Here is a 20,513-nt window from a genome sequence, read left to right as displayed (position 1 = left end):
ATCCAAAAAGTTGCAAAAAGCCACAAAGAGCTGCCAAAGTGCCACAAATACATGCAAAAATATCAGTAACAGATGCAAAAATGACCCAAAAAGGTTTTAAAAAGCCACAAAAAGATGCAAAAACGACCAAAGAAGTTGCATGAATGCCACAAAAAGTTGCAGAAACTACCCAAAAACTTGCCAAAATAGCACAAAAAGTTGCAAAACCGACACAAAAGATGCAAAATGACTCAAAAAGTTTCACAAATGTCACCAAAACGTTTAAGAATGCCACAAATAGATGCAAAAATGACCTAAAAAGTTTTTAAAAATGCCACAAAAAGATGCAGAAACGACCAGAAAAGTTGCAAGAATGCCACAAAAAGTTCCAGAAACTACCCAAAAACTTGCCAAAATAGCACAAAAAACTTCAAAACTGACACAAAAAGATTCAAACATGTCACTAGAAGTTGCAAAAAATGCCACAAAAAGATGCAAAAATGTCACTAAAAGGTGCAAAAACTCCACAAAAAGATGCAAAAGTCCACTAAAAGATGTAAAAGTGACTCAAAAAGTTGCACAAATATCACTGAAACATGCAAAAATGACACAAAAAGATGCAAAAGTGACCCAAAATATTGGAAAAAAATGCAACAAAAAGATGCAAAATGCCACTAAAAGATGTAAAAATGACTCAAAAAGTTGCACACATATCACTGAAAAGTGCAAAAATGACACAAAAAGATGCAAAAATGAGCTAGAACGTTGGAAACAGAACAACAATGAAGGGGAGAGAGGAAGTAGCAGTGATTTGGCTATCAATGGGCACCATGACAGAGACTTCTGTGATGATTCATGACCTCCAATCAGAGCTCATGTGCTAACAAAAACAGGAAGCAAAGAGGAATAAATTCTTATGCCACTGCAGTATTTCAGATGTAGAAAACCACAGAATTAGCATCCTTAGCATACTGAGGCAAACTGTGCTATTTCTTTGGGACAATGGGCACCATGACAGACTTCTGTGATTATTAATGGCATTGGACAAGAGCTGCTAGGACACTATTTCTACAATGCTAATGCTGCTACGCTAGGCAAATGTTTCTGTGTCCATAACTGAAAAAAGCTCCATCACCAGGTGGAACAACGTCACAATTAATTCAGTGTTGCCTCATAATCATCAGGGAAGAACATTAGCTAGAATTAGCCTAGCGGTCTTCCTGGTCTTGGGATGTGTGTTCACGTGCATCCAAAAAAAGAAAGAACGCAGCCAGTGGGGGAATTTCACTGCTGATAAACCGGAGGATCAGTTGATGTTACTTAACTCCACAGAACGGGGACAGCAGCTGAGGAAAATACGTCCAGATATGTGAACTCTCATTTTTGTCCAGACTTGCAGCTTTGTAACACTTCTTCACCAGCAGAGGAAACACTGTCGCCGCTTTTATCTCCGCCGTCCAGGCCGAAGGTTAGCCGTCAGCCTGTGTTTCTGCTCATCAGAGGCGTTTAGACAGCGAGGTCGTTGGCCTGGGGCAGGGCTGGAGCTCCCAGAGGAATGTGTGTGACGTACGTTGATTCACTGCTGCAGCTCACACACTCATACAAATCCACCGTGCACGAGCTGCACAGGCTCATTCACACGTTTCATATTCATATTGCCGAGTCTTTTAACCCTCTGAGCCCCAAAACCTGCTGACTGCTCCGACACTTACACTGTCTTCATTTATCGTAGTCAAACGCTGTAAAAACAGTAAGAATCCTAATTTAGACAGGTTTCTAGTCATTTTGGACACATCTGCAGTCATTCTAAACTATTTCCAGTCATCTTGGACAGGTTTGATTCCAAAATGTCAAAACACTGGGAGCTTGTCTTGTCAGATTCTACTGATGTTTGAGCCTCAAAAGTTTTGCAAGTTTTTCCCTCCAGTTTTCCAGACCCAATAAGGACCTTTGTTGTCATTTGTTGAAACCTTTGAGTCATTTTGAACAGATTTCAGGTCATTTTGGACAAAGTTTTGTCTTGCTTGGACATTTGTTTCAGTAACTTTGGATGGTTTTCAGACAGGTTTCAAATAACTGTGGACACTTTCTGAGTCATTTTGACACATTTTCAGTCGTCTTGGATAGTTTTGATACTAAGATATTTATTCAAGTCATTTTGTTTACATTTTTTAGATGATTTTGAAAGGTTTTTACTAATTTTAGAACATGTACGAGTCATTCTGGACAAGCTTTGGATTTTTTTTCCCCATTTGCAAATAATCATTCACATTTTTTCCCCAAGTCGTTTTTGAGTCATTTTGCAGCATTTTTTCCTACTTTGTGGCAAATTTCACATCAAACATCGAGAATGTGGAACCTTGTCTGGTCAAACCTTAACACATCAGATTCTACTGATGTTAGAGCCTCAAAAGCTGGAGAAACGTGGACCAAAGACTGGATTTTAGTAGAAATATGGATCCATCCATATATAAACACTTATAGGAACTTTATGGGGACACTATACTACCCTCAACTTTAAGATTATGCACAATTCATTGTTATTATTATTTAGACATATAATTTTTATGTTTTTTCTCACAGCCACAGGATGAGTGACGCCAAAAATCATGCCAGCAGACTGCAGGATGAAACCTGAGGAATAGTCAGTGACATTCAATACTTGTGTATGAAAGCAGACTTAATGATGGTGTCAGAGCTGTTCTAACCTGAACCTAAACCTGCAGACTGACGGGACGAGGAGGCAGCTAGCTGGAGACGAACAAACAAACAGAGACGAGGGATTATACGAGATGAGAAGAAGAGGAGATGAATTTTTTGATCTTCTAGTCTCATTTTTACGTTTTTAGTGACTTTTTTTTGCATCTTTTACAGTTATTTTGCATCTTTCAGTGTCATCGTTGCAGTTTTTAGTGCCTTTTTTTGATCTTTTGGGGTAATTTTGCATCTTTTTGTGTAATTTTTGTACGTTTTAGTGTCCTGTTAACATCTTTTAGTGTCATTTTTAAATCTTTTTCTTTCAGTTTTGCATCTTTTAGTGTCATTTTGCATCTTTTACAGTTATTTTGCATCTTTCAGTGTCATTTTTGCATCTTTCAGTGTCATCGTTGCAGTTTTTAGTGCCTTTTTTTGATCTTTTGGGGTAATTTTGCATCTTTTTGTGTAATTTTTGTACGTTTTAGTGTCCTGTTAACATCTTTTAGTGTAATTTTGCATCTTTTACAGTTATTTTGCATCTTTCAGTGTCATTTTTGCATCTTTCAGTGTCATCGTTGCAGTTTTTAGTGCCTTTTTTTGATCTTTTGGGGTAATTTTGCATCTTTTTGTGTAATTTTTGTACGTTTTAGTGTCCTGTTAACATCTTTTAGTGTAATTTTTGTGTGTTTTAGAGTTATTTTGGATCTTTCAGTGTCGCCTTTGTATTCTTTGTCTTTGTGCTTCTTTTGTCATTTTTTTATCTTTTAGAGTAATTTTGCATCTTTTTGTGTCATTTCTTGGTCTTTTAATGTCATTTTTTGCTTCTTTTAGTATAATTTTTTGATCTTTCGGGGTCATTTTTGCATCTGTTTGTGTAATTTTTGCATCTTTCGGTGTCATTTTTACATTTGGGTGTCATTTGTGGATCTTTCGGGGTCATTTTTTTGAATATTTCAGTGTAATTTTTGCACCTTTTAGTACCTTGTTAACATCTTTTAGTGTCATTTTTGCATCTTTAAGAGTTATTTTGGATCTTTCAGAGTACTCTTTGTACATTTTATTGTTGTTTCTGCATCTTTTAGTGTCTTTTTTATCTTTTGGGGTCATCTGCTGATTTTCTAGTGTCATTTTTGCTTCTTCTAGCATCATTTTTTGAACTCTGGGGATCATTTTTGCATTCGTTTGTGTAATTTTGGCATTTTTCAGGGTCATTTTTACGTTTCAGTGTCATTTTTGCATCTTTCAGTGTCAGTTTTGCATCTTTTAGTGTCGTCTTTGTCGTTTTTAGTGTCATTTTCACATCTTTAGTGACTTTTTGCATCTCTTAGTGTCGTTTTTATATATTTTATGGGCTCATTTTTGCATCTTTTAGTGTCAGTTTGCATCTTGTGGGCTCATTCTTGCATCTGTTAGTGTATCTCAAACAGAATTTTGTACTGTCCTAGCAGCACAAACAACAAGGTGGCAGCTACTCGGGTTCACATGGAGACGGGCAAACAACAAACAGGAGAAGAGCAATTAAAAAGAAGGAAAGCTAAAGAGAAAAGAGGGGAGAAGCCAGCGAGGCTTTCAGACGGAGTGATATACGAGAGTGAAAAAGAGGAAGAAGGACTAACGGACGACAGGAGCCCCTTTAAGTGTCAACGGGTGCATGTGTGTGTGTGCGAGAATTGGAAAATGTGAGTCCTTTCTCCTCTAAATACTTGAAGTGAATCCATTTTCTGGCTGTATAAAGACGCCAGTGTGCTGCTCAGCTAATCTGCACAATGAATCCTGCTTCCTCCACATCCTCCATCCTTTCCTCACCGCCCCGTCTTCTATCCCGCCTGTGTCGCTTGTTTTGGGTCATTTTTGCATCTTTTAGTGTAATTTTTGGATCTTTTGGAGCAATTTGTGCATCTTTCAGTGTAATTTTTGTCTTTAAGTGTCACTTTTGCATCTTTTAGAGTCATTTGCGCAACATTTAGTGTTATTTTTGCTGCTTTTAGTGTAATCTTTACATCTTTTAGTGCAGTTTGTGCATTTTTTAGTGCATCTTTTAGTGTCATCTTTGAATCTCAGTGCCATTTTTGGATCTTTTAGGGTAATTTTTTGTCTTCCAGTGTCAATTTTGCATCTTTTATTGTCATTTTTGCATCTTTCAGTGTCACTTTTGGATCTTCTGGGGTAATTTTTTGTCTTTTAGTGTCACTTTTGCATCTTTAGAGTCACGTTTGCATCTTGTAGTGCCATTTGCACAACATTTAGTTTTATTTTTGCTGCTTTTAGTGTCATTTCTACATCTTTTAGTGCAGTTTGTGCATTTTTTAGTGCATCTTTTAGAGTCATTTTTGGATCTTTTGGTGTCATTTCTGCATCTTTTATTGTCATACTTGTCATTTTTAGTGTCATTTTGCAGATTTTAGTGTCATTTTCGCATCTTTAGTGACTTTTTGCAACTCTTACTGTGATTTTTACATCTTTTAGTGTCACTTTTGCATCTTGTAGAGTCACTTTTGCATCTCTTAGTGCCATTTGCGCAACATTTAGTGTTATTTTTGCTGCTTTTAGTGTCATTTTTACATCTTTTAGTGCAGTTTGTGCATTTCTTAGTGCATCTTTTAGTGTCATTTTTGGATCTTTTGGTGTCAGTTTTGCATTTTTTGTGTCGTTTGTGCATCTTTTAGTGTCGTTTTTGATCTTTTAAAGTTATTTTGGATCTTTCAGTGTCATTTCTGCATCTTTTCGTGTCGTCTTTGTCGTTTTTAGTGTCATTTTCGCATCTTTAGTGACTTTTTACATCTCTTAGTGTCGTTTTTATATCTTTTAGTGACTTTTTGCGTCTTTTAGTGTCGTCTTTGTCGTTTTTCGTGTCATTTTTGCATCTCTTAGTGTCGCTTTTATATCTTTTAGTGACTTTTTGCGTCTTTTAGTGTCGCTTGTGCAATCCCTTTCCATATAAACCCTCAGTATGCTGCTCAGCTCATCTCCACAGTGAATCCTGCTCCTCTCTTTTAGCTCCTCCATCCTTTCCTCACCGCCTCCATCCTTCCATCCAGCCTGCATCGCTTGTTTCCGCCCGCTGTGGACGCAGCTGTCGGCGTGTTGTGTGGCGCTTCAGCCAACATGCATTCTCAATTAGCCTGGTGTAACGTGCCGGCGCTGCTGCTCTGGCATCGACACACTCGGCCTTTTAAAGCACAGCTGGCCCGGGGACGGCCTTAATGAGCTCGCTGTGGTTTCTCTCAGCCGTTCGGCCTCTGAACGCCGCGTCGTGTTTGCGTGTCTGTTTGTGTGACTCACTGTGGCGGCCATGTTGTTGCTCTCCTCCATGATAGCAGCAGAGTATTTGTTGGAAGGCATCGCTGTGGCGCTCGACTGGTCCAGTGGTTGTCCCGACTCCTTTTCAAACCTGCACACACAAACACAGCGTCAGCACGACTTCACAAAGTAAGCTCTCGTCACCTTTAAACTTTTGTACCTCCAGATGAAAGTTACACGTCTTCTAGCTGACTTTCAAACACAAACAAATGTCATGTGGGGGAGGAGATCCAAACCAGACAGAAAAGGAAGGTTTCAAAAGCAAAAGCAAAACTTTATTAACCCTCTGGAGCCAACACCTCACTGAGGAGATCCAAAGAGGAAGAGGAGGGTTACAAAATTAGCCCATTTATCAACCAGAAAAAGCAATCTTTGTGTGATTTAGGTGTCATTTTTGCGTCTTTTAGCATAACTTTAGCATCTTTCAGTGTCATTTTAGTGTCTTTTAGCATAATTTTAGCATCATTTTGTGTCTTTTAGCATAGTTTTTTGCATCTTTTGGCCTAATTTTTCCTTTATTAAGGGTCATTTTTGCATCTTTCAGTGTCGTTTTGTGTCTTAGCATAATTTTTGCATCTTTAGGGTTTATTTTTTGCATTTTTTATTGTAATGTCAGCATCACTTACAGTCATTTTTGCGTATTTTTGGGTGATTTTTTGCATTTTTAAGCATATTTTTTCCATCTCTTAAAGTCATTTTTGCATCTTTTAGTGTCATTTTTGCATGTTTGGTGTGATTTTTGCACCTTTTAGGCTTATTTCTACATCTTTTGGTGACATTTTTGCATCTTTTAGTGTTATTTTGTGACTTGTAGCATCATTTTTTGCATTTGTAGGTATTTTTTGGAACTTTTAGTGTTATTTTGTGTCTTCTAATTTCTTTTTTGCATCTTTAGGGTTCATTTTTGCATCTTTTTTGCATCTTTTAGTGTAATTTTAGCAATGTTTACAGTCATTTTTGAGGGATTTTTTTGTATTTTAAGTATAATTTTACCATCTCTTGAGGTCATTATTGCATTTTTTAGTGGCATTTTTGCTTTCTTCAGTGTAATTTTTGTCTAAGTGTTGTTTTGCGTATTTTATTATAGTTTTAGCATCATTTGGGCTAATTATTGCATCTTTTAGTGTCATTTTGTGACTTAGTAGCATAATTTTTGGCATTTTTAGGGATTTTTTTTAACTTTTAGTGTTATTTTGTGTCTTCTAGCTTTTTTTTTTGCATCTTTAGGGTTCATTTTTGCATGTCTTACTGTCATCTTTGCATCTTCAATGTCATTTTTGCATTTTTTTAATGACATTTTTGCATCATCTGGGGTCATTTTTGCCTCTTTTTTTGGCATTTTTTAGATATAATTTTGCATCTTTTATTGTAATTTTTCTTTTAGTGTCTCTTAGTATCATTCTAACTGTGTCATTTTGCACAGAACACATTCCTTTCTGGTTGCTCTGCTTCCATGGAGGTGCAGAACTTTATACTGCAGTGAAAACGAGCCCCACAGTGAAGAAAAATGTGAAACTGCTCGGGGTTCAGGGGGTTACAGATGTTACAGATGTCTCTTTGTGATAGCAGAAATGCCTCTTTGTGAGCGCTGCATGGAAAAGGAAAGATAGAATCAGCGGGGAACAGAGAGAGGTTCTAACTCGGAGGGGAAGAGCGGGTCCGACATGCCCGTACAAACCGCAGGTAAACAGATACACAGCGAGGAACACCGCCGAATGTGTTTGTACACGCATCACATGTGCACTGTGTGACCGAGCGTTCTTCTGAGCCGCCATGCCGGTGCACATGAATGTTTGTTTTACTGCGTGAGTGTGTGTTTCAGCGTGTGTGTTCAGGTATATGTTTCAACCTGGCGACAGGTCAACAAGCCCGTACAGAGTAAAGCTCAGATCAGATCTCAGCCGGCCGACTTTCAGTTTTCATTAATCTGCCTGGAGACACAAATCCCATAATAACCCACCGATAAGTACTAGGAAAATAAAACAGACAGAAGAAGTGTGACAGCAGCGATTCAGTCACAACAGGGAACATTTTAAATAGTTGATAAAATTCTCAAAGCAGTTTTTTTTCCAAATAACAGCAAATATACATTTAAAAAAACATATTTATAGCTGATCTAAATACAGAACAAACTGTAGATTCATGATGAATAAAACATTTAGAAAAATACAGACTTTTACATTTTTTATAATTATTTTTGAGTCATTCTGGAGAAGTTCTGGGTAATTTTGGATTATTTTTCAGTAAGTTTGGATTATTTTTTAGTAATTTTGAAATATTCTTGAGCAAGTTTGGAAGTTGTGAGTAATTTTGGATTATTTTCAGTAATTCTGGATTATTTCTGAGCAATATTACATCATTTTTAAATACATTTGGATTATTTTATAGTCGTTTTTGGATTATTTTTGAGCAATTCTAGAGAAGCTAAGAGTAATTTTGTATTATTTTGAATAATTTTAGAAATTATGAATGATTTTGGATGATTTTTGAGTCATTTTAGACAATTTAAGTAACTGTAGTCACTTTTAAATCATATCAGACATGTTTTGAATTATTTTGAATTATTTTTGAGTAATGTTGGATTATTTGTAAGCAATTTTAGATTATTTTTGAAAAATCTGGAGATGTTATGAGTAATTCTGGCTTGTTTTTGAGTCATTTTAGGCAGTTTAAGTAACTGTAGTCACTTTTAAATAATATCAGACATTTTTTGAATTATTTTGAATTATTTTTGAGCAATTTTGGACAATTTAAGTAAGTTTTGTCACTTTTTGAGGTACAGCAGACATGTTTTGAGTCATTCTGAATCATTTTGTAGTCATTTTGCTAAATTTTTTAGTAATTTTGGAGAAGTTTTATCATTTTGAAAAGCTAACCCTCCTTAGGTGTGTCGTGATTTTGAATAAAATCTAGCAACAATTTGATGATTTAGGTAAACTATCAACAGAACAAATCGTGTCTGACTTAGCTTTACTTGGAAAATAAATAAAAACAGAAATTAAAATTACTTTTAAAAAAAATGTGAAAAATAAACCATTTGGTGAAACACATTCTGTAAAAAAAAAAAAAAAATCTGCACTCTTTCATGCAATCGCGAAGCCAAGAATGACTCATCTGCTACCAACAACCACTGGACAAAAATTGAGGAACTTTTCGGCTGAACTGCAGGCAGTGTTCACACAAAGGCTACTATCTCTATGGAAACTAATGAAAAACGCAGTAGAAAAATATTATTTTTTACCCCCAGTGCAGGTAAAACCTTTGGACACACGGCAAGATGTTGCACATTTCAGGATTTTTAATTTTTGTAAAATATATAACCACAGTAATTCATTCTGTTTTTATGCTTCATGTCATTTCCATTGTGTTCCAGGAGACATTTCTGAAATTCTCACTACAGAATTTGTTGTTTTTCTCAAATCAAGGCGACTGAGAACATCATCTCAGATAAAAACGATTAGCTAAAGCTGAACACGACCTGACGATGTTCTGCTTTCCAAATCCACAGACTTCCATCGCTAGGAGGCTCGACTCCTGGTTTCCTGCCAGAACGGTTGTTGCCAGACTAGATAAATTTATCCGAGACATAATGACAGCGCTGGCACCATCTCTGAAGGTTTAATTCAACCTGTACACAATAAATTAAACCAAACTTTAGATGTGGAGGTGAAGTGGAGCTCGTGTCGGTTCTGTTTGGTGTTAAATGTTTGCTTTCTGATGTGTTTTTTCTTTTGAAATGTCTTCGTGAACGAGCAGACGGAGGTCAGAATGGAGGAAATGCACGCATACGTTCAGAACATTGGGAGGTTTGTGCACCGACATGCTTTCAGACAAAAGAAGCCAATGAATGAAGCTCCAGGTGCATCCTGAGGACACATAAACCTGCTTCCTTTACTTACTGACGTTGACATTTATTGATCGTCTGGAGCCTTGGAGGAACCAAAACCACTAAATCCAAACCACAACTCTTTGTTGAAGGTTAGGGCCTGACTGATTTATGGGCCAGTAATTAAATTGACTGATTAAAAGCCTTTTAAAAAAACCATTAGTTGCTGGAGTTTAGCCGATAATACGCCGATATATTCTTAATTTCTCATACAACAGTAAATGCTGTTAAGCGTCAAAGTCACGCAGAATGATGTTCTTGTAACGTTTGTCCAATACAGGAAATCCTGGACTTATGTCAGAGCTCCGTTCCTGGTGTGATGTCAGGCAAATTTTGCCATAAGTTGGAATTTATGCAAAAAAATTACCAAAGCCGTTACGTGCATTAAGATATCGATCAGTTCTTCGGAAAATACCGACTTTCATGCATGTATGAATCATTTTACAAGAAGATAACAGAATATTGATGTTGAGTTTTCAGTGTTTATTGTTCAGTTTCACATTTACCTAATGTCAGTGAACGTGTCATGTTTAGGTAGCTCACCTCTGATTGGCTGAGAGTCAGCAGTAGAGAGAGCTGGGAACGGCGGCTAATTCTGGAGCTAAGTTATGGGTTTGTCTAGTTATTCTGGAGATAAGTTATAGGGGTTTTCTAGTTATTCTGGAGCTAAGTTATGGGGTTTGTCTAGTTATTCTGGAGATAAGTTATAGGGGTTTTCTAGTTATTCTGGAGCTAAGTTATGGGGTTTGTCTAGTTATTCTGGAGCTAAGTTATGGGGTTTGTCTAGTTATTCTGGAGCTAAGTTATAGGGGTTTTCTAGTCATTCTGGCGTTGGCTACGGCCCACAGTAGCCTGTGTGAAGGTTCCATAAACCAGCAGAGAACCAGATACAGTCTCACTCATTTGTCACAGAGCAAGTTCAGGAGGTTTCTGTTTTTGCTCGTTCATGACGCTGTTTGCGTGTTCAGGAAGTGTTACAGACATCCCAGTTCACCTCAAACATGTTTATATCATGCATTGATGTTTTTAGCGTGACTAGAAGCTTCTCTACGCACAATCATGTAGCTAGCATTAGCGTTTATACATCGTCTTCTGCTTTTCTGTTTTCCCATCACTTTCTACTGTTTTCCCACCATTTTTTTGTCATTTTTTTCCACTGTTTTCTGTCATTTTCCCACCATTATCTACAGTTTTCCCACCGTTTTCTACTGTTTTTCTGCCATTTTCTGCAGTTTCCCCACTATTTTCTAATGTTTTACTGCTGGTTTCTGCAGCTTTTCCCACCATTTTCTGTCATTTTTTTGGCGTTGGCTACGGCCCACAGTATCCTGTGTGAAGCTTCAATAAACCACCAGAGAACCAGATAAAGTCTCACTCATTCATTACTGAGGGTCGCTACAATATGTTGACCTGTTTTTACAACTTGACTGATGTCCGTTGGTGTCTCGCCCTGTTTCAAGCGTTTTATTAGATCTAAGTTCACTTCCATGGAGACGGCTTTCCGTTTCTTCGAAGCATCGGAAGAGTCTGACTTGTGTTTGGGAGCCACAATGAAGGGCAAATCTTTGTGAATGCAGCACAATCCAAGGTGGACTACAACCAGAGAATGGAAACAAAGCTGTTTTATAGCGCCACGAGACAACGTGTTAGTCTAACTAGTTCCACGTAACCAGTTCCGACGTAACTACGAAACACCATAAGTCAAGAACATCATAAACCGAGGACCCTCTGTACATGGAACATTGACTCCATTCAATCCTCAGTAACGTCCAGCAGTAAGCTACAGCCAGGCTACATTACAGGAGTGGGCTGAGCCGATAGGTAGGTTTAGAACGACACTGTGAAATTAACAATGATTCAACATGTCTCCTGTTTCAGTTTAACTCTTTTTGCCGTGTGTCATGACGAGAGACGCTGCTTCGTTGTGTTTTCATTTACGTTGCTAAAGTTGTGCTAACCTAGCTTAAGTTATTCCCTGTCTGTTTATGTTAGCAGTAACCTAGCCTCGCGTTAGCTAACAGCTGAAAAACCAGTAAGTAACTGCAGAAAAAAGTAAGGGTGCTTTCACACATACGCCTCTTGGTCCACTTAAAGCGGACTGGAGTCCGCAACACCAGCAAGTACGGTTCGTTTGGTCTGGTGTGAAAGCAGACCAGATGTTTTTGGTGCGGACTAAAGAACCGGACCGAGACCACCTTCGAGAGGTGGTCTCGGTCCGCTTCTATGTGAACTCCAATTCGGTTCGCTCCTGGTGAGAACACAAACCTGTCTCCATTCGGACCGGCTTGATGGCGCAGCAGACGTTTTGGTCTACGGGAGCTTCCATAGCCAAAAACGACTGTGTAATGTTCTCGTACCGAATGCGAGCTTCATGCTGGAACAACAGCAGTATTTGTGCTTGCTGCATAAAGCAATGATACGAATATATGGCAACAAGAACGAACAGGAGAGCATAGTTCATTGTTTACGAATAAACCTCGATCCATTGAATAAACACAGCCTGTTGTTTTCTTCCGGGATTTTTCCCTCTTCACATGCTGCGCCAATCAGCGTTCACCTACGTCATCTAAAACACCTTATTTTGTGAACAGCGCCACCAAACGACTGGGGGCAGATATAACATTCATTGTAGTTGGTTCAACTGCGAAAACACTGGTGTGAATGCGAACAGAACCAGTTGAAATTAGCAACATTGTAACAACTTTTGGGTCCAAACGAACCACTCTAACGGACTAATAGGTGTGAAAGCACCCTAAGTGTACAAAATATCTGAGTGTCCAGATCGAGCGTTCATCACTCGGTCAGCTCCTGTTGAGGATCACTTTTTCATCTATTAGTGTAATTTTTGCATCTTTTAGTGACATTTTTGGATCTTTTAGTGTCATTTTTGCATCTTTTAGTGACATTTTTGGATCTTTTAGTGCCATTTTGTCAAATAAATGAAGTGTTGCAGTGTTAACTCATATTTCCTAGATTTAAGGTAGCATGCTGGCTTGGTGACACATTGTGACTCATGGTGACATCTGTCAAAGTAACTGCTGTATAATTAGTTTTCTGAGGATCATTCAGCTCTAGTATCTGCTCTGGAGAAGGGACTTTGTTTTACTGCTGAGGGGGAAAATGTTCTAGAATTTCCTGCAGAAGAAAACAGCTTTCTTTTTGTTTTTTAATCTCAGAGCTGCAGCAGGAACCTAAAGCTTGTGACTGTAGTCTAATTAAATTATGACCCGTAAATGTGCAGATTATGAGCTGTTTAAGATGGAGTCGGTGGAAGAAAACGCCACCTTTGTCCCAGAAGGAAGCAGCCAAACCACGCTGTGACGGTTCCAACAGATTTACGTCACCACAGCTCCACTGATTCACACGTCTCTGTGGCAGCAGACAGTCAGAGAGTGCAGCGGTTTGTGGCCTCTGAACACCAACCACCTCCGGCCTGCATGCATGCTAATGTGAGGGACTCTCCCTGAGCAGAGGTGACGGAGTTCATCACTCAGCCCCTCTGGAGAAAAAAACACCCTGAAACAAAGGCTCGATCTGCCACCGAGGCACAGAAACACTGAAAGAGTGATCGGGTGAAGGTAAAGGTGGAGGGGCTTTCCACAGCTGGTATCCAGGTTCAAAATGCAAATAATTTAGCTGGTTTACTTAAAATGTTCTGGTTAATCATCATAAAAGAACTGCTTCCATTCATAAAAATGGAGATCTTTGATGTGGACGTTATTTACTGTTCTGGCCTGGTTATTATGGCTTATTTTTTATGGATAAAGTGTAAAATAATAGTTTTTCTTGTAATTTTAGGGTTTTTTTGTGTATGCTTTTTTAAATTCACTAAACCAGGAAACTTTGAAAGTAACAGCCTAAAACCGATAAAAAATAAGAATTTTTCAACCATTAATATTCACAGCTTTTCTTTATAATAGAAAATACCCTTTAAAAAATTCTATTTTAGGTGGCTTGATTTGAATAATTTGAGTAAAAACTGAGCAGTTTTGTGGTCAGACGCTGTAAAAGAGCAAATGAGGATTTACACCCCCTGTCAAAAGTTTTGAGACACTTTCTCATTCAAATAAATTAGAACCCGTCTCAAACCTTTTGACAGGGGGTGTATACAAACAAAGCAGATTTTTGATGTGGATAATATTTACAGTTTTGCTGTTTTTCTTATCGTAATTTAACAGCGAATATCCATAAAATACTTTTTTTGGCTGATTTAACACAGTAAAATAGTTTCATTCTGTGATAAATCATTCTCAAACAACAAATGAACATTCATAAAAACAGAGACTTTTATGCTAAACATGTAAAAGTATGTGTTCTTTGTGGACTTTGCTTGTTGGGAAACTTTTAAAATAATATAAAACATTTTCAAGCTTTAATATTTACAGTTTTTCTTTAAAACAGCAAATATCCTTTAAAAATGGTTCTGAGTCATAATGCTTTATTTTTGAATAATTTTAGAGAAGTTAAGAGTAATTTTAGTCCATTTTAGAGTAATTGGACATTATTTAAGTAATTGCAGTCATTTTTGTTGCCATTTTGTGACCGAGGATCGAGTTATAATAGACATGTTCTGGGTCATTATGCTTCATTTTGGAGAAATTTCAGACAATGTAAGTAACTGTAGTCACTTTTTAATCATATTAGAGATGTTTTGAGTCATTTTTAATTATTTTAGAGTAATTTTGAAGAAGTTATGAGTCATTTTGGATGGTTTTTTAGTCATTTTAGCCAATTTTTGAATAATTTTGGACAATTTAAGAAACTGTAGTAATGTCTGAGTCGTATCAGATATGTTTCAGTCATTTTTAATTAGTTTTGAGTCATTCTGGAGAAGTTCTGAGTAATTTTGGATTATTTTTGAGTCATTTTGGATTATTTTTGCAGTACTTATGAGTCATTTTGGTCAATATTTGAGTAATTCTGAAATATTTTTGAGCAATTTGGATTATTTTTGAGGAATTGTGGACAATTTCAGTAACCGCAGTCACTTTTCAGTCATGTCAGACATGTTTTGAGTCCTTTTGAATTATTTTTGGGTTATTTTGGAGAAGTTTTGTCATTTTGAAAAGCTAACCGTCCTAACTCAGTGTAGTTTTCTGGCTGAATAGTTTCATTTAAAGATGTCATAACTCAAAAAGCTCGATGCAAACTGCTGCAGGAAGTCATTTTTTCAGCTCAGACACTGTGCACGTGTTCCTAACTGTGTCTTTGCGGAACGGAGCTCCAGCTTTCAGAAAGGCAGAGAAAAGAGGGAGGTGAGCATGAATTAGAGCGGCAGAGGAAGGATGGAGGGCCGAGCGAGGGGCCCAGGAACAGGGACGGAGGACTTCAAAGTCGTGTCTGGTGGCTGGAGATTAGCGACCGCATTGCAAGAGGGGATTGTTCGCTGCCCAGAGAGTGTGCTGGAGCTGAGGGAGGGGGTCGGCGGCTCCTCAGGGTCCCTCTGGGGGCCGCATTCCTCGTCCGTCATCCACTTTATGGCCCCTTCCAGCTCCCATCGGCCCCACACTTTCCACATTGTGCGCTTTGTGGGGAGGCTCATACAGTAGATGATGCATTCAGGCGCTGCTGTCAGCCTGAATTACTGAACTGTAAACCGCAGGTTCTTACCCAGCTGTGAGTCGCACCGAGACGGGAGATTAACGGGTTAGCGAGGAGTCGTGGAGGTGTTCTGACCTGCTGCATCTCCATGGTAACGGATGCTGCGCTGCTAGCTCAGGATTTAAATGTAAGCATAAGTCTGGATCAACCAAAGAGCAGCATCTGTAATTCAGACCAAACTGTGTTTCTGTAGTTCAAACATATTTTAAACATCTACTCAATCCAGTTTCATTCCATGAAATTTTTAAATATGACAAATATTAGAAAACACTTTAACCACAGAGTGAATCCTGGCATCTTCTGTGTGCAAAAATGACCAAATATCTGTCCATAATGACCAAAAATATGTCCAAAATTATACAAACTCTGTCAGAAATTACATAAAACACATCAGAAACTGTCCAAAATGAGTCAATAATGGTCCAAAATGCCTTAAATGTTTTCAGCATAACTCAAAAATCTCTTCAAAATAACCAAATATCTGTCCAAAATGACTAAAAATAGTCCAAAACTACACAGAACACCTCAGAAAATGTCCAAAATGAGCCAATAGCTGTGCAAAATGCTTTAAACTTCCCATAAAATTTGTCCAAAATGACTGAAAATGGTCCAAAGTGACCAAAAATTCTGTCCAAAATTATACAAAACATGTCAGAAACTGTCCAAAATTATCCGATAACTGTCCAAAATACCATAAACCTTTTCAGCGTTACCCAAAATCCGACCAAAATGACCCAACATTTGTCCAAAATGAGCCAATAATTGTCCAAGATGCCTTAAACCTTATCAGTATCACTCAAAACTCGACCAAAATGACCAAAAATGTGTCCCAAATGATCTAATTTTTACATAATGACAAAAATATGTTCAAAGTGAGCCAATAATTGTCCAAAATATCTTCAATTTTTCCAAATGCATTCAACCTTTCATGACAAGACAAACATTTACCACAAATCATTCATTATTTTCCCAAAATATGTCGGATTCATCAAATAAATGATCATCATACTGACCAACCGGCTCCCAACATGCTGATAGGAGCCTTAACGTTTACCCACAATGAGCATTTTAAAGATTTCTCTTTTGAATTATCAGAAACAGAACCACATCCAGGGAACCAACAGGACACTTCAAAGCCATTGTCTGCACGTTCTTGTAATTTTGATGCATTTTTTAAAATAAATTCAGGACGTATTTTGAATGTTTTTTGTTATTTTGGCCAAATTTCGAGTCAGTTTTTTAATTTCTGAGACATTTTAGATAAATTCTGAGCATTTTGTGGAAGCTTCCGCGGCTATTTTAATAAGTTGAAGGTATTTTGGTCACTTCTTCACTCAGTTTGGACAGTTTTCATGTGATTTTGGACTACGTACAGCAATTTTCAAACTCATATAGGACACAACTTTGTCATTTTAGTTTAGTTCAGTGAGTAATTTTGGACCATTTCTGAGTGATTTCAACCAACAGAAAGTCATTTTTAAAGTTTTCTGATCAGAAACAGGAACACATCCAGGGAACCAATGATTGTTTCAATGACTCAGTGTCACAGTTTTAGTTTTAGCTCTTTGATTTGGTGATTCTGAGGAAATATCATGATAATAAACTTAGATTTGGTTCTGTTTTCTGAAAAAACCTTGACAAACGATGTGTTCTTTAAAAGATATCAGCTTTTAAAGCGCAGAGTTCTGGCCCTCTAAAGCCCTCTAAGCTAACATTTACCAACCACTAAACAGTAAATTATGAACACTTTTAAGAAGTGAAAACCTGCAGCGCTCGGCGTTCTGCCACGCCGTTCAGGTAATCCAGAGTTCAGATGGTTTCAGCTGATCTAAACAAACATCTAGTCTTCAGATGAGACTCTGCCAAGCGGCTAATTAGAGGAACACGCTGTGAATTATGAGTGATCCGGTTTAAACCTGGCAGCAAACACTGATCCACGCTCCACATCAGGCTGTCGACAGGAAGGGATTACGGTTCATTACAGCCTCTGGGCGAACACATTTCACTGATTCTCTGTTTTCTGAACCTCGCTGAACCTCAAGGCAACAATTACAACAAATAAGACGTTTCATTTGCAGCCGTCAACAGAGGAAAGCGGATGGATCGGAATATAAAATACAGGAGTTTAATTAACATGACGATGTGTTAAAACGAGTTTTATTTGAACTATTTAAACCTGCGAAGTGGAGCTTCTGTCTCCCCCTAGTGGCAGCGAGAGTAATTACACAAACGCTGTCGACGCTCAACGTTTTTCTTTTTTAAACAGTAATCTGTCTTCATTCAACCCTTTTGTCAGGAGCGTTAGACGCTTTCCTTGCAATACTTGATGCTAATTTGTATTTTTCAAGAAATAATCCAATAAGTAGAACAATAATAATCCGAAATACCTTAAACCTTTTCAGTATCACGCAAAACTCAACCAAAATGATCAAAGACTTGTCCAAAACGACTAAAAATGGTCCAAAATGACCAAAAATGTGTCCAAAGTTATAAAAACAAGTCATGAATTGTCAGAAAAACTGTCTAAAATGCCATAAACCTATTCAGCGTTGCTCAAAACCAAAATGACCAAAAATTGTCTCAATACCTTAAATTTATCCAAAATGCATCCAACCTTTGATGACTTGACAAAAATCTTCCCCAAATCACTCCTTATTTTACCAAAATGATCAAAAATGGTCCAAGATGACTCAAAAATCTGTCCAAAACGATACAAAACCTGTCAGAAATCATCCAAAACATATCAGAAATTGTTCATAAAGACTCAACAATTGTCCAAAATGCCCTTTGAGACTTACTCAAACTTCATCCAAAACGACTCAGAAATTGTCCAATATAACTAAAAATGATGCAAAACGACCAAGAACGTCTCCAAAGTTATAGAGAAAATGTCAGAAATTGTCCAAAAACAGACAATAATTGTCCAAAATACCATAAACCAGGGTTCCACACTAACTTTTTTCCCTAGGAGCACAGTGGCTCAAATTTTAGGAGCGCAAGCAGAAAATTTAGGGGCGCACACCAAAATATTCACATTTCCTCTCATTTTCATTATATTGCTGATGAATAATTGAACGATAAATGCAGAAACTATGTTTTAAATTCACATTTTGTTGTTCAGCACCTGACACAACATAACAAGAAAAGCACTCACAGAGCAGCACTCCACCAAGGCTGCTCAGCTGATGCATCATTTCCGACGAATGAAATCTTTAATAAAAATGACCTTGCGCTGAGTACAGGCATGTGTTATGCATGTGTTCATTTAATTGGTTTTGCACGTAGAAATATCCTTCAGTAAACATTAAAACAGACAAAAATGCATAACCTCATGTAAGATTCAAGCTTGAAAATGTCTTTCATTTATGGAATATCACCGTATTTTTACATTAGACGGTTATTTTCTGTTGTTTAACTGTATTTCTGATGCACCAGCTTCCAGAATATTCCAGTTTTTGTCTTTTTTAAGGTTTGATTTGTGTTTTTTTTGTCTTTGTTTTCCAGAATATTGATGGATGCTCAATGAACAGAAGCTCTGCTGTTTCTTTTTACATCCTCTGGTGAGATCCATCACCCAACATCCACCCAGGAAGCGTCTGAGAGTCCAGCTGAGGAATGTTGGATCAGCACCAGAACCCGACACAAACCACAGAGCGACTCGTTTGAAATCCTGTCAAACTCCACCACAAAGTCACAAATCTGGTCCCAAACGGCTCGACAGTGAACGAATCCTTTCATTATCGAAGAACGTTTCAACCCAGGAAAGACTTAAAATGACACCATCCTGTGTCCACGGAACGTCTTCCTGTTTGATATTTATTCAAAAACACACCGTGAACCCTGAAAACACACAGTTTCCTCTACATTCATCATTCTGGACATCGTTTGACTCATTTTAGACCCTTTTTTGAGACATTTTGGTCAAATATTTTTGTCATTTTAGACACAATTTGAGTAATTTTGGAAATACCTAAAGTCACTTTGGACAAACTGAGTCATTCTGGACCATTTTTAAGTCATCTTGGCTAAATATTGCATCATTTTGGTCAATTTTTGAGACTTTCTGTACCTTTTTGAGGTATTCTGGATAAACTGTAAACCACTCTGAGCACTTTTCAACACTTTTTCCCCTTTGGAAAGCTTTCGAGTCACTTTGGATGAGTTTGAGGTATTTAGTACATTTTTTTGGCCAACTTTAGACAAAGTTCACAGGTAACACAGGTGGAGTAACAGTCCTTGTTTCTGAGATTTTAAGCCATAAATGTCAAATGTGTGCGGTTTTGCATTAAAACGTCGATCTATCCCATAATATCGGCGCCTCCTCCTCCTCCTGCTGCGTTTCTGCCTGGACTTTAACACGTGAGATGAATGGCTGGATGTGTTATCAGCAGACGTGTTTGTCGCTGCCTGTCAAACAGCAGCAGCTCGGCTCATAAATCAGCAGGTAGCATGAAGCCCGTGATCCTTGGAGGAAGCTGATTCTATCCCTGCAGTCTGTACATGTTCAAACACCGGAGCGCCTGCACAACCAGGAAACCAGCCGCAGCACAAAATCCTGCCATGCAGTCCCGACAGCTCCTGCTGTCCTGCAGTTCAGCCCAATCTGGCCGCACTAAATCACAGAAAACACACCTTTTCCGCACTGCACAGACACACGAGCGTAAAATGTGCAAAAAGGTCACTTTAAAGTGTTTTTACGCACCGCAGGTGGAGAACAGCACGACCCGTGGAGCGTTAAACATCAATCAGAGCAACAGTAAATGGAGACCAGAACGGACAAGAAGCTTTAATGAGAGAGTCCACAATCTAACCGAATCAGAGTTTATTGGAGGTTTCGGTCGGTGCACTCTTCCACCAGGTTGATTCGTGCACATGGGCAGCAAGACCGCAAACTTCACAAAGTGCACCGAGAAATAAAACCCGCAAACTCTCCGCAAACCGAGACAAAAAGTCGTGCGTAAAGTTGATATAACTTTTCGCTCGGTTGTATTTCTGCAATAAATCTTCCAGAGAAGAAGAAAACACCACAGAGAATAGAAAAAAACGCCCT

At 38.1% G+C, this 20,513-nt stretch overlaps 2 protein-coding genes across 4 annotated transcripts in view; one reads left to right on the top strand and one right to left on the bottom strand.

Annotated features, from left to right (window-relative positions):
- Nucleotides 1-20,513, top strand: part of LOC127534588 (acidic leucine-rich nuclear phosphoprotein 32 family member B-like) — a 91,181-nt gene that overhangs the window by 67,894 nt on the left and 2,774 nt on the right. The window contains exons 1-2 of one of the 3 annotated variants that reach the window (XM_051950179.1): nucleotides 4,184-4,355; nucleotides 18,968-19,631. The gene's annotated coding sequence lies outside the window, so the exon portion shown is untranslated. Of the gene's footprint in view, nucleotides 1-4,183; nucleotides 4,356-5,993; nucleotides 6,106-18,967; nucleotides 19,632-20,513 lie in introns of those variants that run through there. The other 2 variants (XM_051950180.1, XM_051950181.1) reach the window with 2 other exon arrangements.
- dnmt3bb.1 (DNA (cytosine-5-)-methyltransferase 3 beta, duplicate b.1) overlaps nucleotides 1-20,513 on the bottom strand; it is a 141,139-nt gene that overhangs the window by 120,370 nt on the left and 256 nt on the right. Inside the window, exon 2 of the mRNA XM_051950175.1 lies at nucleotides 5,959-6,067. Within this exon, the coding sequence (XP_051806135.1) occupies nucleotides 5,959-6,067 (109 nt within the window). The remainder of the gene's footprint in view (nucleotides 1-5,958; nucleotides 6,068-20,513) is intronic.

Source organism: Acanthochromis polyacanthus, chromosome 6 (genome assembly GCF_021347895.1).
Source record: "Acanthochromis polyacanthus isolate Apoly-LR-REF ecotype Palm Island chromosome 6, KAUST_Apoly_ChrSc, whole genome shotgun sequence".
Taxonomy (NCBI): Eukaryota; Metazoa; Chordata; class Actinopteri; family Pomacentridae; genus Acanthochromis; species Acanthochromis polyacanthus.
Note: the sequence above shows the minus strand (reverse complement) of the source record. Positions and strands in the feature narration are given on the sequence as shown.